Consider the following 27798-nt stretch of genomic DNA (forward strand, 5'->3'; position numbering starts at 1 on the left):
CCCCCTTTGACAGGTCTCCTGCCCAGCTTGCCCAACAGTTTGCTACCTTCTGTTTGCACCCTCACTGCTTCTTTCTGATCGTTTTGTGCCTTTTTTTGCTCATTTACCTGCCTTTCTGCTCCTTTTTTCTGTCCAACCCCCCCCTTCCAAGACCAAGCCATGCCTCACCACTCACAAACCTCACCAACTGCCACTTCTCTCGTCCTATGCAATAACACCAAGCTCCTCTGATGTCTCTCTTTGCTTTCTCTTGCTTCCTTTCTTATAACACCCAGCTCCTCTTATGTCTCTCTCTTGGGTCCTTTGCTATAATGCCTAGCTCCTCTGATGTGTGCGTCTCTCTCTCTTGGTTCCTGTGCTATAATACCCAGCTCATCTGACGTCTCTATTTCTCTTGGTTCCTCTGTTATAACACCCAGCTCCTCTGATGTCTCTGTCTCTTGCTCCTTGACTCAGGTTCCTTTTCTTAATCTCCCGCTCCTCTGATGTCTCTGTCTCTCGATCCTTGTCTCAGGTTCCTTTGCTCTATCTCCCGCTCCTCTGATGTCTCTGTCTCTTGCTCCTTGTCTCAGGTTCCTTTGCTTAATCTCCCGCTCCTCTGATGTCTCTGTCTCTCGATCCTTGTCTCAGGTTCCTTTGCTCTATGCCCCGCTCCTCTGATGTCTCTGTCTCTTGCTCCTTGTCTCAGGTTCCTTTGCTTAATCTCCCGCTCCTCTGATGTCTCTGTCTCTCGATCCTTGTCTCAGGTTCCTTTGCTCTATCTCCCGCTCCTCTGATGTCTCTGTCTCTTGCTCCTTGTCTCAGGTTCCTTTGCTTAATCTCCCGCTCCTCTGATGTCTCTGTCTCTTGCTCCTTGTCTCAGGTTCCTTTGCTCTATCCCCCTGCTCCTCTGATGTCTCTCTCTGGTTCCCTTGCTCTGTTCCCCAGCTTCTCTGATCTCTCTCTCTCTCTCTCCTGGCAGTAGACCAAAGGAAAGGGTTTCTGTGCTCTAATCCAGCTTCTCACATGTCTCTCTCATTCTTGGTTCCTTTGCTCTATCCCCTCGCTCCTCTGATGTCTTTCTCTTTCTCCTTGTCTCAGGTTCCTTTGCTCTATCTCTCCACTCCTCTGATGTGTGTGTCTCTCTCTCTCCTTGTCTCAGGTTCTTTTGCTCTACCTCCCGCTCTTCTGATGTTTCTGTCTCTCGCTCATTGTCTCAGGTTCCTTTGCTCTATCCCCCAGCTCCTCTGATGTCTCTCTCTGGTTCCCTTGCTCTGTTCCCCAGCTTCTCTGATCTCTCTCTCTCTCTCTCCTGGCAGTAGACCAAAGGAAAGGGTTTCTGTGCTCTAATCCAGCTTCTCAGATGTCTCTCTCATTCTTTGTTCCTTTGCTCTATCCCCCAGCTCCTCTGATGTCTCTCTCTCTCTCTCCCCTTATCTCAGGTTCCTTTGCTCTATCCCACAGCTCTTCTAATGTCTCTCTGGTTACCTTGCTCTATTTCCCCAGCTCCTCTGATGTCGTTCTCTCTCTCCTGGCAGTTGACCGTAGGAAGGGGTTTTGGTGCTCTAACTCATGTGATCTCTGTCTGTATCTCTCCTACCAGGTGACCCTTGGGAAAGTGCTTAAGGTGGTTATGGTCATGCGCAGTCTGTTCATTGACCGCACAGTGGTGAAAGGATATCATGAAAATGTCTACACAGAAGATGGCAAGGTGAGTCTATGACCAGCCCTCGGGTAGGAGGAGCATTTATGGTACTCTGATTAGGTGAATTTTGTCTCAGTCTGGCAGAATACACAGCAGAACATCCTTGTGGTCGCCCCTTTCCGTGTATACAAAGACACTGGACCCATCTAATCTAGCGTGCCTTTTCTGCGCGTGTAAAGACCACTGAGAAAATCTATTCTTCTGTTTCCATGGATATAAAGACAGCTGGGCGCATCTAGTCTGATGTTTCCATGGATATAAAGTTCACTGGGCCCATCTAGTCTGTTGTTTCCATGGATATAAAGACAGCTAGGCGCAACTAGTCTGATGTTTCCATCGATATAAAGTTCACTGTGCCCATCTAGTCTGTTGTTTCCATGGATATAAAGACCGCGGGGTGCATCTAGTCTGTTGTTTCCATGGATATAAAAACAGCTGGGGGCATCTAGTCTGATGTTTCCGTGGATATAAAGACAGCTGGGCACATCTAGTCTGTTGTTTCCATGGATATAAAGACAGCTGGGCGCATCTAGTCTGTTGTTTCCATGGATATAAAGACAGCGGGCGCATCTAGTCTGTTGTTTCCATGGATATAAAAACAGCTGGGCGCATCTAGTCTGTTGTTTCCATGGACAGAAAGACTGCTCGGGCCATCTAGTCCATTGTTTCCACGGATGTAAAGACCGCTCAGCCCATCTAGTCTGCAGTTTCCATGGATATAAAGGCCACTAGGTCCATCTAGTCTGCTGTTTCCATGGATATAAACACCGCTGGGCCAATTTAGTCTGTTTTTTCCACGGATGTAAAGACTGCTCGGCCCATCTAGTCTGCTGTTTCCATGGATATAAAGACTGCTCGGACCGTCTAGTATTCTGTTTCCATGAATAGAAAGGATGCTCAGCCCATCTAGTCTGTTGTTTCCACGGGCATAGAGACTGCTCGGCACATCTAGTCTGCTCTTTCCACGGATATAAAGGCCACTGGGCCCATCGAGGCTGATGTTTCCATGGATATAAAGGCCACTGGGCCCATGTTTAGTGTAGGAGGTACATAACGCAGGAACAGGGCAGTTGAAGTACACTTTTTATTAATCTTGAAGCCACCTGGTAACACGTCCTCCCTCCAGCTTATCCCGCCGTTCTCTCTGTCTAACTTGATGTTCCACATTCCATGTCGAACGTGAAGTCATTCAAAGAATAACATGACATCTACAGAACATAACTCGCCCCACCCCCTTTATCTATACACTAGGAATTTAACAAAAACTAAAATACACCATGGAATAGGTCACCCTCTAAAAAGGTGCATCCAACAGTTACTACATGTCTAACGGCATCTATATAAAATCTAATCCTTACCAAATAATTCTTTCTCACCACACACAAAGTGCTTCAACCACACTGGGGGTCTCCTTACTCTCTGTCCAATACTCCTCTCCACCTCGTCCGCACTATCTCCAATGTTCATCTCAATCCAGCCATCATTAGTTTCAGTAGATCTCTCACCATCCTCATCCCTTCCCACATCTTTGCTATTCATGCCACTGTCCTTATTTGCACTTCCACCAGCACCTTCTTCCTCTCTTAAAATAGTGGAATTTGACTCATGTCTTAAATCTTTGTTCCTTGTTTCTTCAGGATCCAACCAGCCATAGTTCTGTTCCTGGTCATTATGCATACACCTCTTGGACTCTCCTCAGGACTGTGGCCACCCTTTTTAAATTCCAAACTTTCCCACTGCTCACTCTCACTGCATTGTTAAGAACTTCAATTACCTCTTCTGGATCATATAACGGACTCTCCCCTTTCTTCATTTTTCCCGGTTTCTTTATGCGGACCCAATCACCCACTGCAATTTCCACTGGCCTCACATCCATGTTCATTGTCATAACATATTTTCATTTTCAAATGATGTTCTGCCATCCTGACCTGCACTCTTTCGAGAAACCATTGTTCCACACCTGCCTGATGTAACCAACTTGGGTTGAAATTCGATCTGGGATTGCGGTCCCTCATAATTAAAAAAGGAGACAATCCAGTTGCTTCGTTCCTAGTTACTCTGTATGCCCTCATTGCCTTCTGCAATTGTATTTCCCAGTCGCTAGCAAAAGCAAACTGAATAACTCCCTTCACAACTCTGTTAACCTCTCAACCATACCATTAGCGCTCGGGTCGTAAAGAGAGGTGGTCTTATGTATCACACCTACTTTTTAAAAGTATTCCTTGGATGCGTTTGAAGTGAAATTCACTCCACTATCGCTTAAAACCGTTTTTGGTAATCCTTCCAAAACACAAACCTTATCCAGAAATTCCAAAGCAAAATTTGTCAGCTTGGTTGACCACTTTAACCACTGGCCATCTTGAAAATAAATCCATCAATACAATATTAAACTTCTGCTCTTCTCCAACAGGATCTACAAAATCGATTTCTACTATTTCCCAAGGTTGATTGGGAACAAAACTATCATTCATGGGAGGTATAAAAGTCTTCAATGTTTTATCAGCACCAGCACAAGTGAAGCATTTCCTTACACCAAAACAAACTCCTTCGTAAGCACTAAGTCCTTACTATGCCAAAATGGCCCTCATAGCACAAAGCAATTACACCTTCTCGTAGTCTCTGTGGAGGAATGATTCTCTCTCCTTTCATAATGGTACCATTATCCACAGTACGTTGGGACCTAATCTCCCAAAACGGTTTGATTTCCGCCGTTAACTCATTTTTCCTGGGCCAATTCTCATCTATACATTCCTTGACTGGGACTAGTATGCTGTCCTTCTCATACTTACTCAGACACTCTTGTTTGCACATAGCATTACCACCCTCACCATGTATGAATGCAACTTGGAAACCATTCCAAACCTCATCTTCATATTCTTCTACCTTACCAGGCAATCGAGGCAGGCAGTCAGCCGCGTCATTGTCTTTGCCAGGTAGATACATCAATTTATGTATGTAGTCTTGCATTCTCATTGGTAGCCTGGCGATTCTTGCTGATGCACTGACTGTTCCTTCGGTCGTTAGTAATTTCACAAGAGGCTTGTGATTACACAATATGGTAACAAGTTTCCCCCTCACAAATGCTCTAAAATGGTCCAAAGCCCAGACACATGCTGAGGCTTACCTTTCTATGAGAGGATACTTCTCTTCTGTAGGTGACAGAGCTCTTGATGCAAATGATATAATGAATTCTTTGCCATCTGTATCCTTCTGCATCAGGACTGCTCCAAATCCCTTGCCACTGGCATCTGTGATGAAACAACAATTCAGATTTGGATCAAAAAAATCCAGTGCAGGAATTTTGTCAATAATGGATGTGATTTGGTCAAACTCCATTTGACAATCCCTTGACCATTGAAATGTAGATTTGTTTTTATGAAATTGACCCAAATGGAAACTTTTTTCAGCAAACTTCTGAATAAACTTCTAACAGTATTTCACCAGTCTTAAAAAGGATCTTATTTCATCCTTGTTGCTTGGAACTGGGGCATCCTTTATAGCATTGATGAGTGAATTTTAGGTCCGATTCCTTCGCTTCCAATTCATGCCCTAAGTATGTCACTTTTTCCTCCTCAAATTTGCATTTTGAAATTCCTACAGTCAAAGCTTTCCCTGCCAAAATTTCTAGTACTTTCCGTAACCTGGAGTCATGACTACTTTTGTCTCCACCAAAGACCAATATGTCGTCTTGGAAGAACTTGATACCGGCCTCCTTCCCAAATAGGTTTAACATAAGCTTTTGAAAAACTGCGGCCGCAGATGCTAGTCCAAAGGGCATTCTTTTAACAGATAGCAGCCAAATGGGGGTGATGAATGCCGTGTAATTTTTGATTCAGATGTCAAAGAGAGTTGGTGGTATGTGGCAGATAAGTTAATCGTGGAGAATATTTTGGCAACCTTGAGGCAACTCACCATTTCATAGATTTTTGGAAGCTGGAACGGTTGATCACGATGTTGTCATTCAAATGGCACAAATCCACACATAAACGGATCTTTCTGTCGTGGTGTCGGGCAACAACCAATGGAGAAATCCACTCTACAGATTTAATTGGTTCAATTATTCCTGTTTCAATTAGTTCAACTAGTGATAGGGATGTCCCTGTCCTTGTGTGCCTTAGGGATGGCATCTGTTTTTAAAATGATACGGTGTTCAAATCCCTTAAGGTTACCAAAAGTTGTGGTAAAAACAGTAGGAAATTCATTTAACATATTCTTTGCTACATTACTTCCTTTGTCTACTACTTTGACTTGCTCTGAACCACTAGGATCCAAAATGATATGTAGCTTTCCTTGATCAATCCAACCAAGGACCGGTGGGACATTTTTGCTACGTATAATTTACCTCTGGCTTGTCTGTCCTTGAATCTGAAGGTAGGCTATCTGTAGTCTATCATTTTGATCTTTTTTCCGCCATATCTTTGGAGTTGTGTATCCGGCTCACATAAATCATTGCCAATTTTTCCAGTGAACCTCTCTTTCCATATTTCTTCGTTAATAATTGTATATGGTGCTCCAGAATCAGCAAAAATCTTAATTCTAACACCCACAATGCACCCCAACACATTAGATTGTTTTTTGTGCACTCATCATTGATGTTCAAAATCAGCTTACTTGTTAAATTCATCTCACTGTCATACCCTTCCTTATTTTGATTGCATTCATCGTCTTCATTCCCCTTATCCTGTTTTAAAATGTACTTAACATTGCCCTTTTTTTCCTGCAAACCTTGATTTGATTTGATTTTTTATTTTATATAGCGCATTGAATCACCCCCGGGAGGGTATCTCAGCGCTCGGAGGCGGCAGTGAAGCAAAGGTCAAGGTTATCAGGCAAGGAACAGGGCGGTTTTGAGAGCTTTCCTAAATTTCCAGTGGTCAGGGCTTGACAAAGTGCCCCACAATTCTGCAGTTACTGCATTTTTTTAATGCCGGGCAGCTTTTGCTATGAGCCAAATGTTCTCTACTGTCACACCGATAACATCTATTGCCACCCAACTTCTCCTCATTTGGCATTTTTGAATGAGCATTGAAGGTCTTAAACGCAGGTTTACAGAATGATCCTCCAACTACTACCTTACTTCAACCCTTCTGTCATTGGTTAATAGTTCCCTAGCACACCTGCCAGACATTTCATCCAACTACTACCTTACCTACAGTCTCTACCCTTCTGTCATTGGTTAATAGTTCTAGCACACCTGCCAGACATTTCATCCAACTACTACCTTACCTACAGTCTCTACCCTTCTGTCATTGGTTAATAGTTCTAGCACACCTGCCAGACATTTCATCCAACTACTGCCTTACCTACAGTCTCAACCCTTCTGTCATTGGTTAATAGTTTCTTAGCACACCTGCCAGACATTTCATCCAACTACTGCCTTACCTACAGTCTCAACCCTTCTGTCATTGGTTAATAGTTCCTTAGCACACCTGCCAGACATTTCATCCAACTACTACCTTACCTACAGTCTCAACCCTTCTGTCATTGGTTAATAGTTCTAGCACACCTGCCAGACATTTCATCCAACTACTGCCTTACCTACAGTCTCAACCCTTCTGTCATTGGTTAATAGTTCCTTAGCACACCTGCCAGACATTTCATCCAACTACTGCCTTACCTACAGTCTCAACTCTTCTGTCATTGGTTAATAGTTCCTTAGCACACCTGCCAGACATTTCAGCTGCTCGTACATTTATGATATCCGCTAATGGAGAATCCCCATTGACCCACAACCTTTCTTGTATAGTATGGTTGTTAATGTGCATGGCTAACTGGTCCCTGATAAAATAATTTTGCAACGTGCCAAATTTACAATCTATTGCCAATTTCTTTAAATTGGGCAACATACCTGTTCCCGATTCCCCCACCTCTTGTTTGCGCTGGAAAAACTTCTATCTAGTAATTCCAATGCACACTTTGTGGGCAAAGTAATTATCAAGATCCTTCAGTGCTTTTTTAAAAACGTTTGCATCACCCTCTACTGCAGCTTCCCACATTTTGTTGTACACTTTTAAACCATAAGGTCCCAAGGAATGTAGAAGGTTTCTTTACTTTTGTACTGCTGCCATTTTGCGAGAGTCATCTATTACAGCAACATAGTTTGAAAAATATTCTTTCCATTTGTAGTGGCATGAATGAGGGAGGCGAGACAGTTTACTTGCATGAACTGAGCTTTTATTAACTATAGTAAATGCTACGGCCCACGAGGAGCAGCGGAGGATGCAACCGCCAGCCAGCGTCCTCGCGCTCTTTCTGTCCTCCTCCCGCCGCCCCCTGACGTCACAGCCATCCTCGACATCGGATTGGCCAGTGACGTCAGGAGGCAACATACAAGGAAAGAGGACTGTACTCCGCGTCGCAAGACTAGTACGTTAACTCACGTACGACATCTCCCTTTCTTAACAAATTGAGAAACATACATAACTTCATCTCATAACAAAATCTTCGAACCTCTTGGGAGCCCTGATATGCCTTGTTGGCCTGCGGGGAGTAACATACAGGGTGGACCCCCCGCCGCTAGTGCCCGTACCATCTTGGCTTGCACTCATTACATTGTGACTGTCACTCTTCACCGTTTTGGGGCTGCTACCACTCCGGCCTTCGGTATCCCCGAGGCCGTGCCACGTACTCTCACACCGGTCTGCACTTCCATGTCCAGTCCGCCCTCATACAGGAGGCGTATCCCCACTCATATCATCACCAGTGGCACCATCATTGGCTTCATGAACCTGCCACTCGTACATACTGTCATCGCTCTCGGCCTCGCGCACCTGGTTGCCTCTCATGATGATTTCCTCTTGGCCAGCCTTGAGCCTGACAATGTCGTCCTTGCTACGCCATCCCCCTCCTTCCAAACAGACAGCTCCCTTTGTCACTCCTTGCACACGTACAGGGGTCTGAAATACAGATTCTCCTTTCATCACCTTGTTCGGTTTCTTGACCAACACCCAATCCCCCTGTACTACATCCTTAGGTTTGGCTCTGTTTACCATGTCAGCATACCGTTTGTTGCTTTCCTGTTTAGCCACTATCCTTTCTTTGACTCTCAACCTCTCCTCAGTCAACTCCTCAGTTTCCTCCCTCATGTCATACCACTTATCAAATTTGGGGGTAAGCTCACTCATACATCTTCTCCCCCTCATCGGGTAGAACGGAGTGTGCCCCGTAACCTCATTAGGCGTGTTATGGAAAGTGTGCACCTTGTCCACCAGAAACACTTTAACGTTCAAGTTGGAGGCAACGGCCTGTTGTACACCCTCTTTGAGGAATCTATTCATCCGCTCGACCTGCCCATTGCTCTTAGGGCTGTATAGCGGAGTCTTCTCCTGCTTGATTCCTAATCTGGCCAGGAAGTCCTTCATCTGTCTGGAAACCAGCTGGGTGCCGTTGTCGGACACCAAAATCTTCGGCTGCCCTTCACTAGCGAAAACTTTCGTCAGCATCTTGATCACCCGGTCAGTAGTGACCTCCCTGACGAACTTGTACCTGATCCACTTGGAGAAATAGTCTGTGAGAACGATGAGATGTCTGCAGTCGTCTGGCAGCAGGGTAAATGGGCCGGCGAAGTCAATGGCAACCTTGATCCATGGGCCGGCAGGAATGTCCAGCAATTGCAGCTCCCCCTTCGCCGTCTTCCAGTGCTTGTCGGCCCTTAAGCACGGCCCGCATCGATCAGTGAAACTGACGACGTCGCTGCACATCCCAGGCCACCAGTAGTATTGCTTGAGGAGATTCTTTGTGGCAGTACCGCCGGGATGGCCCCTGTGAGCTATCCTGATTAGCTTTTCTCTCAAACCTTCCGGCGGCACAAACAGCTCATGTCTCTTCACAAAACCGCCTTCGATGGTAAGTTCAGGGCTAACCTGTTGGAAACTCCTGAGTGCGCCATGCAAGTTCCGGACCGGAGGCCAACGAGCCGTCAGGTGGTCCATCACCCTCCGAATAGTCATGTCCTTCTCCTGGGCCGTCAACCACTCTTCCTCAGTAATGGATCCCTCGCAAAGGACTGTAGCGTCCACCATCGCCACCACGCATTCCGTGTCGTCTAGGGTACCGTCCCCCTCATCAATGACCGGCATGCGCGATAGGCAATCTGCCCTGCAGTTGAGGCCGCCCTTGATGTGTCTGATGACGAAGTGATACTCCTGCAGCTTGGACAGTAGACGTAGAAGCCTCGAGCTGGCCTTCCCATTACCGCGACCTTCGCCGTCCATCATATAGATCAAGGGTTTGTGGTCAGTGACCAGCTCGAACTCCATACCCCACAGGTAGTTCTTCAGTTTCTCCACCGCCCAGACGCACGCGATCGTTTCCCGCTCGATAGTGCTGTAGTGCTTCTCAGCGTCACTCAGTGACCGGGATATGAAAGCGACTGTGTTCTCCTTCTTCCCTTGAAACTGGCAAAACACTGCGCCGATGCCCTTGGCGCTAGCATCAACTGTGATCACGTTCCGGAGGTCCTTGCTGTATGGTTGGAGCACTGGAGCCGCCACGATGGCCTGTTTGACAGAATTAAAAGCATCATGTTGGTTCTGCGCCTACGTGAATTTCTCGTTCTTGCGCAGCAACTTCCTTAGGGGCTCCACCATGGTTGCGTACCCCTGCATGAATTTGGAATAGTATTCACTGAGCCCCAGGAATGATCGTAAGGCGTCTTTGTCCCCTGGACATGGAGCATCGCGTATGGCCCTCACCAAGTCCTCTTTAGGCGCAATGCCGTCTGGGGTCAGCACGTGCCCTAAGTATTCGACCTTCCCCTCCATGAACTTGCATTTGTCCTGGGAGACCGTCATCCCTTTTTCTCACAGCACCTCCAGCACTTTGCTCAGCAACTCCAGGTGCCCCTCCTCATCTCGCGTGTGTACTAGAATGTCGTCCTGGAATGCTTCTACCCCCTTCATGTCGCAGAAGAGCAGAGCCATCAACTTCTGGAAGACACCGGAGGCCGATGCAAGGCCGAATGGGAGACGGACGTACCTGTATGCTCCGAATGGAGTAATAAAGGTTGTCAGTTTCTTGGAATCCTCCGTGAGGCACACCTGGTGGTACGCGGACTTCAGGTCTATAAGAGTGAAAAACCTCGATCCAGACGTGGAAGACAAGATCTCTTGAATGTTGGGCAGTGGATGGCAGTTCACCAGAATATTTCTGTTCAAGGATCGCAGGTCCACACACAGCCGAATGTCCCCTGTCCTCTTCTTCTTGGACACCACGATAGCGGACACCCACTCTGATGCGCCTGCTTCCTCTATCACCCCCTCCGTTTTCAGCCTATCCAGAACAGCCTTCAGCTCCCCTCTGACAGATAGGGGAACCGACCTGACCTTGTGCTTTATTGGCACGGCACCCTCTTTCAACCTTATGGCGTGCACGAATCCTTTCACACATCCTACTTTGTTCTCAAAAACAGACTCAAATTTGCCGTGACCGCAGCCAAACCCTCATGCACATCGTCGGGCTGCACGTAGTTGACCCAATCATCCCTCAGAACTATGGGATCATCCGCCCCCGGGACCAGCATCACGCCCAGCTTCGCCAGGTCCTTCCACCCCACCAGGCTCCTTCCTTTCTCAGCCACATATATCTTCGTTCGCACTGTCCTCCCCCTAAAGGTGAGGGAGTCCCAGAAGTACCCCAACATCTCTATGTCTTGTTCCCCAAAGGCCTTCGGATTCACATCCGTTTCATGCAATCGCACACCCTGCCATTTTGAATCAAACGTGGTATCAGATATCAGGGTAATAGGGGAACCAGAATCGGCCGTAAACGGCAATTCAACAGCACCAATCAGGACGGAGCCAATAGGCCCCTTCACTCTACCATCCTCAGCATCAATGGACAGCACGATGTCTGCTTCCGCATACACATCAGTATCGCTCACCGAGCTCACTTTCATGACCCCACCAGGTCTCCTGGCTTTACACACTGCCGCGAAATGTCCCACGTTCTTGCACTTAGAGCAGCTTTTGGACAGGGCCGGGCAGGTCCTGCTATCCGCCAAGTGGTCCCTCGACCCACACCTAAAACAAGCGAGCGGCCTCCTGCCCCCCCCCCCTCCAGCACCAGCCGCCCTGTCTAGAGTCTTGGGTGCACTTTTCTGTCTGTCCTGCACATAGAACACGTTTGAAGCCTGACTGGTGCTCGCAAGTTCCTTCGTGGATACCATGGAGCGTTCAACGGCCTTCGCAATGGCCACCACATCTTTCAGCGAAGGGTTCCTGCAAGAAAGCAACCGTTCCTGCACCTTCTTAGAATGGCAGTAGAACACCACCTGGTCCCTGATGTAGGTATCAGTCATCTCCGCAAATTCACAGTCTTGGGCCAAAACGCGCAGACAGGCAATATATTCCTCGATAGTCTCTCCCTCCTCTTGCTTCCGCAATGCAAATTTATGGCGCCCTACCATGATGTTACCCTCCTCAGAATACTGCAGTTCAAGCCGCTTAACCGCCTCCTGGTACTCATTCAGGGGGGCGAGGGCCCCCGGAGGGTCCACATAAACCGGTAAGCTGTCGAAAACCTCTTGGCCAGCTTTCCCCAACAGTCCGAATAGAAGCGACTTCTTCCGCTCGGGGCTATACCCCTTACCATCAATGGAGACGATATAATTTTCAAATGCGCGCAGCCACCCCTTCCATTTCATGCATGGCTTACCCGGGGAGTCCAGGAAGAGGGGCGGCACACAAATATTGATAGGCTGCGCCATGGCTGGAGAGCTGGCACACGTGGAACAGGAGCGCAGCACTCAGACAGTTCCCAGGCAGCGCAGAAGAACACCACAGTGCGCAGGAAAGCAGGGGACCAGGAACACACCGGCTGCACCACCAGCGGAACACGCAGGGGCTGGCAAGGGTCTGGCGCTACAGCATACAGCCTTATCCACAGACGACAGGAAGCACTAAGGAACAGCAGAAACGGCGCTCCCACCACAGCAGCTCACCGAAGGCAGCTCACGGGGTCGTCGGGGCGCGAAAGCACATCATCAGCAGCAGACATCAGCAGACGGCAAAGCAGGGCTCACTGGCAGAGAGCCACGCATCCAGCAGGCAGGAGTAGAGGCAAGGAGTCATCCGCGATGGAGTCCACCGCGCAGGAGCAAGCGAGGAGACATCGGCGCGCCACAGCAGCATCACAGGAACATCAGGCACGTTGGAATTCACTCGTGGGCCGCAACAAAAGCTTTAACCCTCGTCGCCATTTGTAGTGGCATGAATGAGGGAGGCGAGACAGTTTACTTGCATGAACTGAGCTTTTATTAACTATAGTAAATGCTACGGCCCACGAGGAGCAGCGGAGGATGCAACCGCCAGCCAGCGTCCTCGCGCTCTTTCTGTCCTCCTCCCGCCGCCCCCTGACGTCACAGCCATCCTCGACATCGGATTGGCCAGTGACGTCAGGAGGCAACATACAAGGAAAGAGGACTGTACTCCGCGTCGCAAGACTAGTACGTTAACTCACGTACGACACCATCCAATCCATTTTAACGAAGGCTATGGTCCAACTTCCAGAATGCATGAGATTAGAGATACTGAAATGTTGTGTTGCCATAGTCCAATAGTAAAAAGAACTTGGTGGTACTTGTAACTAATCCTTCCTTCCTTCTCTCTTTTTTTTTCTTTTTGAGAAACAGAATTATTATTACTGAAGGAATATACGAGTTTCTATCCTTTGTTAAACTTGCAGTTACTGTGTGTAAGTTGTTGGAAGTCCCATACGATGCCTAGGTTTCTGAGTTCTCCATTCGTTACTTGACAGACTTAATATTCCTAAAATGGCTGCACGGTGGGGTCACGTAGCGTGACCTCATAATTAGCTGGGCGTAATGCCGTGCGCAACCTCGCAGTGATCTGAGGCGAGATGCCTTGCGCGTCAGGCGTTGGGTACAAGGAGCGGACAGAATGCAAAAGCAGGAGCGCGGGACAGCGGTTCGGCTCGCGTCACGGTAATTGAATTCAAATGCCACACTCCGCTACTAGTCTCCAATCATAGCCATAGGGACAAAATCTTGTGTAACTTCCAACAAAACGCATTGCCAGAATTCAGATCAACTCTCCCTCCGTTGTGCGTTCTAGACGTGCCACCTTTTTAGTCTCAAATTATGAATCGCTCATAATTCCTCCGCTAGGGCACTACGCAGAATTACTTGCTTGCATGCTTTGCGTGGGCACTGGTGAAGTGTCATGCCGATCAGAATAACTCAATTCAAGGTAAGTATTTCACATAAGAATGTATTATTATAATAAGGCCCTCAGTCAGCTGACAATAGGGGTGGCTGTGAAGCAACAGCTGGTGAAGGAAAACCATCAACGACAATCGATGACGTGAGCTAAATAGGGAATGAGGATTCCAAGTGACGTGGGGAGGGGGCTGACCAATGGGGATAAAGGGGAAACAAACTATGCGGAACCAAGCTTGCTAGCAGTACACTATACAACATCTCCCTTCTCTAACAAAAACAATCATTAATACATGACATAATCTCTATACATGTTGGGAAAGCGGGACAGTCTTCCGGAACTGGTACAAGTACTTTCAAAAACATTAGAGGAAGCTGCATTATTACTTATTGCAATATTGCTACCAGAAACTTCAACATTTGCTACAAGTGCTCCTTGAACATTATATTGTTCAAGACTTTGACCGTTACACGCTTTCTCATTTTCGGCACAATGCTGTGCTGGAATCTTTGATTTCTCACATGGGGTAGCAACACTTACATTAGGTTCACCATTGACAGTGTGGTCATAAGATCCCACTTCAGCAGTTTCATTGGTACCCGATTCAAACCACAAGTTACTTTGTTCTGAGTCTGCATTTTCATTACTTGTATCAACTATTAGATCTTTCTGTCCATGTTTCAGTTTGATGACGTCGCTTTTGTTCCTCCACCCTAGTTTGTGCAAGCGAACTGAACTACTAGAAATTTCCACCACTTTACACGGTTCGTACTACTTGGACTCTCCTTTATGCTTAACAAAAGGCTTCTTGACTATAACCCAATCCCCTCTGCAGAGGTCTTTAAAAGTGGCTCTATGTCATGGTATTCCTTAGACTTAAGTTGGTATTCCTGTATTCTTATTTTAACTTTAAGTTGAGAATCATCAACTTCCACGACTTTAGAACTCTTTCCTGTAGAAATAGCAAACTTGGGAGTGAGAGTAGTGTTACCTTGTCTGCCTCTCATGAGAAAGAATGGAGCATGACCAGTTATGCTATTCGTAGTGTTATTGTACATATCGACTCTCTCCTTAGTAAATTCTTTCACAGGAAAACCGGTTGCAAGTGCGAGTTGAATGCCAACTTTAAGGAAACGGTTGACTCTTTCAACTTGTCCGTTGGATTTTGGTGAGTAAAAGGGAGTTTTCTCCCGCTGGATGCCATTGTGTTTAAAAAATGCGACCATCTTCTCTGAGGTCAGTTGGTTTCCGTTGTCAGAAACTAATGTTTGCGGCAGACCTTCTAAAGAAAATCAGGAACATTCTATTACACAATTGGAATCAGTGGTTGACACGAATTTGATATGAATCCATTTACTATAGTAATCGCTCAAAACTATTAAAAACCTTGAGTCATGTTCTAAAACATTAAACGGACCAGCAAAATCTATAGCAATCTTGCTGCAAGATGTATTGGGAATGCCAACCAATTGCATTTCTTGAACTCGGGGCTTCCAATGTTTGTCTAACTTTAAACAAACCACGCAATTATCAACAAACACATTAACATCGGAGTCCAATCCTGGCCACCAATAGTATTGTTTTAGCAATTTCTTGGTCATGGTTGACCCTAAATGGCTAATTGTGTGCTAATTCAATTAAACTCTTCCTCACTTTGGTAGGTGGAATTAAGAGATCCCCCCCTTAAAAGAAAACCTTTCTCTATACTAAGCTCATCTACAACTTGGACATATGTCTTGAAATCAGAAGTAACATTCCTGATGGGTGGCCACTTACACAAAATGTACTCTTTTACTTTGATAAGAATAGGGTCATTGTCGATTTGACTTGCCCTTTCAGATTCATTGCAAAGACGTACAGATTGATTAAAATTACATATGTAAGACACTACACATTCAGTGTCTTCTTCAGTTTTAGGTTCAGAAAAATGTAAAGGTAGGCGTGACAAAAAGTCTGCTCTTACATTATCTTTACCTGCAATGTGTTTTATGGAAAAGGTGAACTCTTAAAGTTTTGCTAAAAGTCTAACAAGCCTAGCAGAGGCTTTGCCTTTACCCCTGCCATACCCATCCATTAAAAAGGTCAACGGTTTGTGATCGGTGATCAACTCAAACCGTTTACCCCATAGGTACATTTTGAGCTGCTCCACAGCCCATACACAGGCAAGTGCTTCCCTCTCCATAGTTCTATAGTGAAGTTCAGCATCAAGCAGTCGTCTGGAAATGATAGCAATAGTGTGAATGTTGCCTCTAAATTTCTGAGAGAAGACAGCACCAATACCCACTGAACTGACACCCACGGTAATGATATTGGTACCGTCAGGGTCATATGGTTTCAAGTTTGGGACCTGAACAATGGCATTTTTGATTTTTGCAAAGGCTGAATCTTGCTGCTCAGACCATACATATTTTTCACCTTTGCGAAGTAAGACTCGCAAGGGCTCAATCATTTCCGAATAGTTTTCTACAAAACGTGACTAGTATTCACTGAGACCCAAAAAGGATCTAAGTGAATCTTTATCTTTGGGTTTGGGGGCGTCAGTAATGACTTTGACTAAGTTGAGTTTAGGTTTAATGCCGTCACCGCTCAGTATATGGCCCAAATATTCAATTTCAGTTTGAAGAAATTTGCATTTATCTTTTGCAGCTGTCATGCCTCTCTCGTTCAGTTTGTGCAGCACCGTGTCTAAAATGTTATTATGCTCTTCAATGGTACTAGCATGAATCAGGATATCATCTTGAAATTTCTGCACCCCCATCATGCCTTTCAATATACACTCCATCAATTTTTGATAGACACTAGCGGATGAAGCCAAACCAAAAGGCAGTCTTATAAATCTGTAAGCTCCCAAATGAGTAATTAATGTGATATTGTCTTTGGATTCTTCAGATGGTTTGACTTGGTGATAAGCCGATTTGAGATCTATTAAAGAAAAATACCTTGACCCATTAGTAGCTGCTAGAATTTCCTGGATTTTGGGCAACGGATACCAGTCCACCAAAATATTTTTATTTTACGATCTCAAATCTGCGCATAGGCGCACATTGCCATTTTTTATTTATTCAAAACTATAGCAGAAACCCATTCTGCCGAATCAGTCTGTTCAATAACATCTTCTACTAATTTGTCAAGAACATTTTGCAGATCATCTTTAACAGATAAAGGGATTGACCTTACCTTAGGTTTTATTGGGATTGCATTTTTCTTTAACTTAATGGAGTGCTCAAAACCCTTGATACATCCAATCTTGTCTTCAAAAAGAGACTCATATTTGCTTAGTACAGTTTCCACTCTGTCTACAGATGACAATGAATCAGAGGTAGTGACAGAAGACACAAAAGAATTATCCAACACAATGGGATCATCTGCACCTGGCTTAAGAATTATACCCAAACGTGCTAAATCCTTCCAGCCTACTATGTTTCTACCGCGCTCGGCTACATATACTTTTGTTGAAATGGATCTACCTGTCACAGGGTGGTACGAGATGAGGACAGAGACTCACCATTTTCCGCCGTCTTCGGTCCGGACACGATCATGGGACACGAAGAGTTAATAGCAACACCTCCCTCCCCAGATAGAAAGGATGCTCGGCCCATCTAGTCTGTTGTTTCCATGGATAGAAAGACTGTTCTGCCAATCTAGTCTGCTGTTTCCATGGATAGAAAGGCCACTGGCAACATCTAGTCTGTTGTTTTCATGGGTATAAAGACCGCTGCTGGGCCCATCTAATCTACTGTGCCTTTTATGCATGTGTAAAGACCACAGGGCCGTAATAGTCTCATGGATTTAAAGACTGCTCGGCCCATCTGGTCTTTTGTTTCCATGCACGCAATACCTTTGTGTTCTGATTTGCTGTTTCCATGGATTTCTAGACCATTGGGCCCATCTGGCCCACTTGTTCTTCTCGATATAAGGATCTCTGGGCCCAACGGATCTGCTGCTTCCAGGCACCGAAACACAACTGGGCTGTTCTGATGTCCTGTTTCTATGGATGTAAAGACCACTGATTCCCTCTGGTCGGCTGGTCTGAAGATATGAGAACTGCGGTGCCCAACTAGTCTGCTGTTTCCTTGAATCTAAAGACTTCTGGGCCCATCTAGTCTGCTGTTTTGGGGATATAAGTGAAGCTGGGCCTATCAAGTCTGTTGTTTCCATTCATCGTCAGGCCACCGGGCCCATCTATTCTCCAGTTTACTCGAATATAAGGACGTCCAGGTCAATCTAGTCTCACATTTGCTGGCATATGAGACTCACTGATCCTTTCTTGTCTGCCCTTTCTGTGCCCGCTGCCACCCTGTACATTCTTCTTTGAATGCACCTCTGACTTTGCTCTTGGTATAGGATCAGTTTTCTGTTTTTCTCCCGCCAACCTTACTGGACATAGTCTTCTGCCTTCCCACCCTCTCGGTGAAGAATGTCTCCATGTAATTCCTAGGCCTCCCCTCATCTTTCTGCAGTTTCATCTGAATACGTACTAAGGTCACACACTGGGATAGCCCCGCCGCATACCACCTGAAGTAGACTCTCCTCTTCTGATTCTAACCTGGTCACACCCTGGCTCGCTTCTTTGGGCTGTCTCTGACCACTGTTAGCCACTTGAAGAAATTGCTTCCATAACGGCACACAGTGATCTAGACACAGCCTCCCGATGTGGGCACCGTTGTCCTAGTGAGGTCTCCAGAACTGGACACAGTGCTCTAGAAGTAGCCTCCAAATCTGGGTTGTGTGCTTCTGATGGTGCCCCTGGAACTGGACACTATGCTATAGATGTAGCCTCCGGATTCAGCAATGTATTCTAGATGAAACCTCCAGAACTGGACACCATACTTTAAACCTGGTCACTGTGCATCCAACGTGGCTTGCAGAAGTGGCCACAATGTTGTAGAAGTAGCCTCCAGATCTGAGCTCTGTGCTCTTCTAGATGAGGCCTCCAGAACTGGACACAGTATTATACCTTCCAGATTGGGCACTGTGTTATGGATAAAACCTCAAGATCTGGCCTTTGTGTTCCATATGAGGGCTCACCAATGTTGCATCCATTGAACATCGAAGGAGATCCTGCCCAAGCTGTTGAGATGGATCACCTGGAGGAGCCGGAGTCAGAACCTCAGGAGGCGTTTGCATCTCTTGCTCACTAGAGACCGCGTTTGCATCTCTTGCTCACGAAGAGAATCCTGCTAAGCAGACAGGCCCAGTCCTCTTCTAGTGCTAGCTTGGTGTGTCTACAGAACTCCCATGTCTGCCCCTGAAGATGAATCTGCCGCTCTATAATTATGAGCTAGGTCAGTAATTAATTTATCATGCACTAGAGAGCATTTACACATGGTACTAATCTAGCTGTACAATATCCATAGGTGCCACATTAACCTTCTTACCACCCTTCGGTTTTAAAGTCCTCCTCTCTGCTCTGCTGATCAACATTCCTCTGATTCCTTGCCCCCATCTCCCGCTCTTCAATCTGAGTTTCGCCTGATGTGACTGGGCTGAACGTAAGGTTAAAGGTCAGGTGTCCCTTTCATCCGTTGTATGTACATTTCGGACGCATTAGCAGTAACAAACTAGCATTAGCAATGCCAATAGGTCTCGCTTATGAATGCACTGTTAAGCCAGACTTAGAAATCCATGTATTTTAATGACTGCCCTCCACCCTTCTGGTGCTGCAGACAGAGAAAAATGCCATACATGTTCTGGTTATCCAAAACACTTTAATAGCATTACAGTGGCCCCTAAACGCTCAAACTCAGGCAGCTGGATAAATAAACAAAATGTTCCTGAAAGTTCAAGCTTAGGCAGTTGGATAAAGAATCAAAATGGTCACAGCTGCGAGGAGGGCAAGCACTTTTTCTGCAGCACACAACAGCTGCCCAATAAAAAGATGTGCTCGTTCTTCCTCACATGTGTGCAGCGCCAAAGCCCCTAGTGTTGGTCACATAAATGTCTGTAGACCGCTGCGCTGTTAAACCTGACCATAGAACTATTATACAGACTCTTCTCACAAGTCGGTTGTTCAGAACACTGCGGCTCGCCAGGTGTGCAATCTTCCTCCTTGGTCTTCACCCATGGATATGCTCAGGACTCTCCACTGGATACCGGTTCGTGAATGAACTGTGTTTAAGCTTCTATGTCACACACATAGAGCCCTCCATTTGTTTAGCCCGTCGTACTTACAAATCAGAATCTGACTCTAAAGTCCGACAAGAGCTAAAAGATCTGCTAATCAGCCTACATCATACACTTTCTGAATTATTCGGGCTAGGGCAGGTCCCGGCTTTTTTCCTACCAGGTGGCTTACCATTGGAACCGCCTTCCTTGGAATCGCCGTACGGTTGCAAGCCTTCCTTTATGTAGGAAATAACTAAAACATGGTTGTTTTAGCTGCCTCTTTTTTAGAAAGGCCCCTTATATTAGTCCCATGCAAAGAATTGAATCTTTTCTGCCCCAGAAACCCCCTCTAGGGGTGAGTTGGCACATTACAAATACTAATAACATAGCCTTTCATAACATGACCTGCAGATCACATCAGATGTCAGCAGTGAGCAGTAACACATAAAGACTTTTTGCCAGCTCATGACTCATGACACAGCAACTTCTTACTGACTGGCCCGGCTGACATTTACAAAACCTGTTTGATTACTTGTCCATTCTTAGTAAATTGAGACTCATTTTGTGCAGCGTATGTCTACTGCTTCCACCAGTGCCTCATCCAGGGTCAAGCTGGTAATGTCTTCTAAAGCTGCAGCTCCTACCTATGAAAGATATTTCAAGTTGAACCGAGCTTCTCGTCTGGAGAGACAAGCTTCTTGTCTGCAAGCAAGCTTCTCATCTGCAAACAATCTTCTTGTCTGCAAAGCTTCTCGTCTGCAGAGACAAGCTTCTTGTCTGCAGAGACAAGCTTCTCGTGTGCAGAGACAAGCTTCTCGTGTGCAGAGACAAGCTTCTCGTGTGCAGAGACAAGCTTCTCGTGTGCAGAGACAAGCTTCTCGTGTGCAGAGACAAGTTTCTCGTGTGCAGAGACAAGCTTCTTATGTGCAATCAAGCTTCTCGTGTGCAAGCAAGCTTCTCGTCTGCAAACAATCTTCTTGTCTGCAAAGCTTCTCGTCTGCAGAGACAAGCTTCTCGTCTCCAGAGACAAGCTTCTCGTCTGCAGAGACAAGCTTCTCGTCTGCAAGTGACAAGCTTTTCGTCTGCAAGTGACAAGTTTTTCATAAGAAGAATAGTGGGGAGTCTAATTAGCATATGGGATTCACAATGATGTCATAGGAAGTTACAGCGCAATAAATGATGTTATACCTTATCAAATTGCATGTGTAAAATGCAAAATGTCAACTTGCAAAAACAAGTTAACATAGTTGCGCAATAAATGTGAAAAGAACATTTTTTGGCTTGTTTTATTTTCTTTAAATCACATGTATATTTTCCATATATCATTGTGTAATTGAGCTCAGAAACAACTGGAAGGGCCACTATTTTTAAACAGCTGTGGATCTGCGTTTACATCTTTAGAATGCATTCAGAGAGTAAATCAAATGGGCCCGGTGTATGTTTTTTAACAGTAAAACGTGTTGGTAATGCTGGTTTTTTTCATCTGGTGTTCTTTCTCCAGCTTCAAAGTACAAAAGCCTGCACACCTGTGGTTCTTTAGGCGACAGAAGGGTTAATGGCGTGGAAGTCTTCTCAGACAAAGTATTCAAAGACACCCCCTTAATGGGTTTTTCTCAGAAATAAAGAGGGTGCTGCTAGAGGGTTAAAATCACCTGCAGGCCCTGAAGAAACTCATGAAAGGTGTGTACGAAGGGGGCCTCGCTGTTCCTGATATCAGGAAATACAATTGGGCGTCTCAGCTCGTCAACGTTAATGGGTGGGCTTTTTCCCCATTAGAGGAACCGGCATATAGGGTGCATCATTTGGCCTTCGGCAATAGAAGCTACCTCACTGAACTATACCGGAAGGGGAGATGTAGCCTGGTCCTCCCAGGACATACCAGAACAGTTATTGATGTTTGGCACAAAGCAACCATAATGCCCGGGTGGGCAGACAAACTTACAACAGAAACTCCTCTCTGGGAGGGTGGCCAATTGGGAGAGGTGACGAGGCTCGCTGGCTTCCGGAAATAGAGCCTTATAGGTATTGATCACTTGGGGGATGTCTGGAAGAATGGGAAAATGCTTGACTTCGCCACATTACAGGGACAGTTCCAAATGGGTGAGGGGGAATTTCTGCGCTATCGACAGATGCATCATGCGCTTCACTGCCATCTGCAAGGGGGATCCCCTATACCAGAATACTCGCCACTCGAGGATCGCCTGCTTTTGGATCCTATGATTGATAAGGCCATCTCTCTGACATATCGGAAATTGATTAATAATACCCCGGACTGTTTGGGCTCGCTGAGGGAGGCTTGGGAGTTGGATTTGGGCCTCCTAGAGGACGTTGACTGGGCTGAAGCACTGCAAACACCCCGAGAAATAGCCATAAATGCACGGCTTCGACTGATTCAGCTCCATATCTTCCATAGGTCCTATGCATCCCGAATAGTGTACGTTCGAATGGGTACCTGTGAGACTGACGAATGCATACGGGGATGTGGTGAAGTAGCTGTCCTTCTTCCACATACTTTGGTAATGACCACGGATACAAGCGTACTGGACTGGTATAACACGTGTGATGGCACAGGTGGTGGGTGAGAGTGTCCCGCTCAACCCAAGGTGGCTCATCCAGGGGGTGACTGGAGAAACGACGTGGCCGCAGTGGGCCAAGACCTGGCTGGCCCTAGCGGGTGGGGTGGCCAAAAGAAATATTGCCTGAGCATGGGGAGCAGAGACAGCCCCTACCCTTACAGCCTGAAAAAGAGACCTGGACTGGTGTTGCTGGGCGGAGCGGGTCATCTACCAGAGCCCTCGTAAAGGGGAAAAGATCTGGAGTGCATGGGCCGAATATAGAGAACTTTGATGCGAACGCTGTGAACTGATATGTGTTAATGTGGGAGACATGATGCTATGGTTGTGGTGTGGGAGTGTGTGTGAGAGTGTCTCATGGTGGGGATCGCCGACGGATACATTTTCAGAACTGTGAACTTGTCTCGGCCATCTCTCCTTAAATGTCATATGTATATGGGTGTTGAACTGAAACCTGTTTATGTTTAATAAAAAGACTTTTAAAAAAGAAATCACCTGGAGACCAGGTTTCACACATGCAGTGTTTGTAAATGCAGTCAGCTACTGGGCTAAGGTACAAAGGTGAGATCTCAGAGGAGTCCCCACTCTGAAAAGAGTGTGTCCACCTGCATACATCCCCGACGTGTGCCCTGAGCCTTTCCTAAGCCTAGCTCCAGAGGTTTACAACTACATTCAGGGTTTTAGTATATAAGAAGTAATGGCGCTCGGCAGATATGCGTGTGGTATGTATGAATAAGCAAGTGGGTATGGTGCTATACAGGAAGGGGAAACCCTTCTAACCCCTTAGTATGTGTAGGGAAAACCTTACAGCAAAATTGATACAATATTCTCCTGTGCACACATACAATTCAAAATGCGTAGATGCAACTTAAACACCAGTAATACATATAGAGTTCTTAGGTAATGCTGAATGTTCTTTTTTCTTATAAAAGACGCAACCAGCCGACACGTGTTTCGTCGGGGAAGAATGACCCCACGACTCTTCAGGGCTGATAAAAGTAGAAAGAGTGCATTAAATCAAATAGCCGGTGATCAAATCGACCCGGCTTGGTATAAAGTTGCAAGGCCCAATAATAAGATAGAAGAGAAAGTCTGTGTAGTGACTTGTAAAGGTAGTCTATTCAGCGTGCCGTTGATGATTCCAACCCGGCAGCAGGCACAAATCCAAAGTACAAAAAACCGATTCTGAAGAGGAAAGCTTGGTCAGAGAACGTCCCTTATGTAAAGGTGTCGCAAATGAAAAATGATGATCGATCCAAGAATCGTTTATCGGGATCCTATGTGGAGGAAGTAGGTGCCGTCTGGACGCACATTCGTCTTTTCTTTTCATTACAAGAAAGGAGAACATGCACCCGTGTTCTGCCGTCTAACCATTATCATTGTGACATGTACTGTGAACCGTATATCGGTTGGATTTCGTCCACATAGGATCCCAATAAACGATTCTTGGATCTATCATCATTTTTCATTTGTACTTTGGATTTGTGCCTGCTGCCGGGTTGGAATTATCACCGGCACGCCGAATAGACTACCTTTACAAGTCACTACACAGACTTTCTCTTCTATCTTATTATTGGGCCTTGCAACTTTATACCAAGCCGGGTCGATTTGATCACCGGCTATTTGATTTAATGCACTCTTTCTACTTTTATCAGCCCTGAAGAGTCGTGGGGTCATTCTTCCCCGACGAAACACGTGTCGGCTGGCTGCGTCTTTTATAAGAATAAAGAACATTCAGCATTTTTTGAATAACTCTATATGTATTACTGGTGTTTAAGTTACATCTACGCATTTTGAATTGTATGTGTGCACAGGAGAATATTGTATCAATTTAGCTCCAGAGGTTTCCTGTCCCCTGCTCCAACCCCCTCAGTCCTTGCCTAACCCAGCCCTAACTCCATCCCTAAGCACTTTGTCCCTATGAATCACCTCGCCCCTGGCCTTCGAACTCACCCTTCCCTAATCCTGGTTTAAGGACTTTCCTGTACCCGTTTCTGATCCTAACATGGTTCCTAATCCTGGTATTTCTTTGACCCTAACCTTAATGAGTTTTTTTCTCCAAACTATTAACTTCTTTTTTCCCCCTCACTAAACATAGTGTGGCTTTTATTTTTTCCACTTTTTTCTCATTTTTTCCGTTTATCGCCATTTTTCTCACTCCTGGCCTATGAGAGATGCAGCCCGGTGCAGTCACGAGTTATATTCTATTTTAAAGGACTGTACAACGCGAGATGTAGGAGCGCCTGGCCCTGGAGTAGGGAGCTACATTGACTGGTCCCTGGTGGTCTGGGTTGGGCGGGTGCTTCCCACAGGTCTATCCTCTGCCGGTTCTCTTCCCCGAGACCCTGGCTTCTTCCCTGCGATCTCTTGCAGCTCGTGCCCAGGACTCTTCCAGGACAGCATGGCTGATGTCTTGTGCCCCAGGGCGGAAGGGAGATCCAAGGTGTAGGGTGCTGCAGCCGGTCATTTTCGCTGCCTCGTGCCGTCACTTCTGCAAGATGACGGCCCCGAATCTACTTACGTCAGCGGCGTGGACCCACCACTGTCGCTCCCTTCACATCTGGGGATCAACAGGTTACTGTGCTCGACTCAGAAGCTCGAGCCATCACAAGCTGCAGCTGTTAGTGGCTTTACATTATTCATGACTTCCAGTGTAACCCCAGCTTCACCACGTCCAGGCCTCAGGGAGCGCCGCCAGATCAGAGTCTGACATTTCTGTGAGATCAGAGTCTCTTTAGACGGTCGGTGTTCGGGACGTTCCTGACAAGCTCTGCCTTGTCCTCTGCGCTCTCTCCTGCAGCTCCGGCTGTCTCCTGCAGCTCCGGCTCTCTCCTGCAGCTGCGCTGTCTCCTCCGGCTCTCTCCTGCAGCTCTGACTGTCTCCTGCATCTCCAGCTCTCTCCTGCAGCTCCGGCTCTCTCCTGCAGCTGCGGCTGTCTCCTCAAGGAGCTGATGTGCAGAAACCATCACCTGCTTCCTAGACTCCATCCAGGGGCGTAGCTTGGTCAGTAAGATTGGGGGAAGGGTGTCGTGTCTTCGACGTCTTACAATGATGACAGACACCGTAGGTTCTCTCTATACTCTTTATTACAACCGGTCACAATCCTGCCCTACTCTCAACTGCCGTCCCTCGGCCACGCTCCGCCCCTTCCTGCCGGCCAGTCCCTTTCTCCTCCTCCCACGACGCTCCACCCTCGAACCACTAGACCACCTCACATCTCTACATCTCCCCCTTTGTTAGCAAACGAACTGAGTCACTGACAGGCTACATTTCTTCAATTAGCCGCTTGGGTTGGCGGATTGTCTGTCGGGGTCTGAGAGATCGTCCTTCAGGCACTACAGGGGCGCTGGCACCGAGTTCCTTGCCCGAGTGGGTGTCGTCTTCCCTTTGCGCTTCAGACTGTCGAACTCCTGGTGACGTTATCCGTGACTCGAGCTCCTCTTGCAGAGCTGGGCTACACTTTTGAAAGTGAGACACGTTTCGGGTGACGCGCCTGTTGTCCGACTCCGCTGTCAGCATGGTGCCTTTCTGTCGAGTGACTGTCAGGGGTTCCGCTCTGAACTTTCTATCCGTCTTCTTGCATTGCTCCTGCTTGACTACCACGCAGTCTCCTTCGTGGAACGAGAGAGAGCGAGCTCGTCTTCTGCCATCCGCATACGTCTTCATGCTTTCTTTGCGAGCTTTGTCGGTAACTTCTACTTCCTGATGGACGCGGCTGGGGGATATAGGTCGTAGAGCTCCCTCCCAGGTGGGTATCCGCGTTCTAACCGGGCGCCCCAGCATGAGCGTTGCTGGACATTTGCCTGTGGTGGCGTGCGGCGTCGTCCGGTACGCTCGGAGCACGTCGTTGAGTGCCGCCTGTGGGTCTTTCTTGTCAAGAGCAGCCTGCTGGAATGTCTTTTTGAGGGTGGCCATAAACCTCTCAGCTGTGCCGTTGGCCTGCGGCCATAGTGGTGTTATCCGTCGGTGTCGAACATTCATTAGTTGCATGAAGTCACTGAACTCCCGGCCATTGAAAGGAGGACCATTGTCCGTTTTCACCTCTTTGGGTATTCCCCATGCTGCAAAGACTTCATCCAAGATGGTAAGTGTGGCAGCAGCGTTAGTGGATGTCACAAACCGGGCGATAGGGAATCTCGAGTATTCATCTATTATTACTAACACATATTTGCCCGACGGCATGGGGCCATAGAAGTCCATCGCCAGTTCTTGCCACACTCCTGGCGGTAGGGGCGTCATCTGGAGTGGGGCTGGCGGATCTCCTTGCCTTACCACTTGGCACTGCAGACAGTCCTTCAAAGTGAGTTCTACTATTTTGTCCAGGAAGGGGAACCAGACGCGCTCACGAAGGGCCCTTTTCGTTGCGACCACTCCTCGATGGCTTTCGTGCGCCAAGTTGACAACTCCTTGCCGCAGTTGCTGGGGAATGACGATTCGGTGATCCCTCAGCAGCAGGCCGTCTGTTGTGACGGATAGTTCCTCACACACATTCCGGAACGCTTGCCACTCCTGATGCACTGTTGGGTCGCTGCTTTCATCCTCCGTGTCTTCATGCCGCCATCGGTTTGTTTGAACTCTGCGAATCACCCGTTGCAGCATTGTATCCTGTGAGGTGGCGTCTTGGATGACTTCTAGGGGGACCGCTGGTGGCCGCGCCTGATCCACTACACAGTGGATGTATTCGTCCGCAACAGATGGTGTGGGGCGCTGGGAAGTCTCGGGGTGTCGCGACATATAGTCAGCTGGGTTGGCTGCCTTCCCCGGCTTGTGCACAATGGTGAACGTGTATTCCCGCAAGCGGAGTCCCCAACGCTCGATGCGGGGAGGCATTTTGGACCGGGGATTTCCGTAAATGGTGACGAGTGCTTGGTGGTCTGTCACCGTCGTGAAGTGTTTGCCATAGATGAACACGTGGAAGTGTTCGCACGCCCACACCACCGCAAGGCTTTCCTTTTCAGGTTGAGAGTAAGCCTTCTCTGTGTCGGAGAGGCTTCGGCTGGCGTGGGCCACTATGTGTTGTTGGTCCGTGTATTTATCATACTGGGCCAGGATGGCACCTAGCCCGACGGGGCTCGCGTCCACGGTGATTTCAGTCTTGCGGTCCGGGCTGAAGTATGCCAGGCTCTCCACCGTGCCCACGGCCTGTTTGATTTCCTGAAACGCTCGCTCACACTCCGACGTCCACTCAAACACTTGTCCCTGCTTGGTCAGCGTTCGAAGGGGGTGGCTGAGTGTGGCGTAGTCCTTAATGTACCTGGAG

General features: G+C 47.1%; 1 protein-coding gene across 1 annotated transcript in view; it reads left to right on the plus strand.

The window, feature by feature from the left end:
• The window catches only part of MED27 (mediator complex subunit 27), a 1097305-nt gene that overhangs the window by 883972 nt on the left and 185535 nt on the right, over positions 1-27798 (plus strand). Inside the window, exon 5 of the mRNA XM_085613926.1 lies at positions 1583-1690. Coding sequence (XP_085470052.1) covers positions 1583-1690 — 108 coding nt within the window. The remainder of the gene's footprint in view (positions 1-1582; positions 1691-27798) is intronic.

This window comes from Triturus cristatus, chromosome 1_2 (genome assembly GCF_964204655.1).
Source record: "Triturus cristatus chromosome 1_2, aTriCri1.1, whole genome shotgun sequence".
Taxonomy (NCBI): domain Eukaryota; kingdom Metazoa; phylum Chordata; class Amphibia; order Caudata; family Salamandridae; genus Triturus; species Triturus cristatus.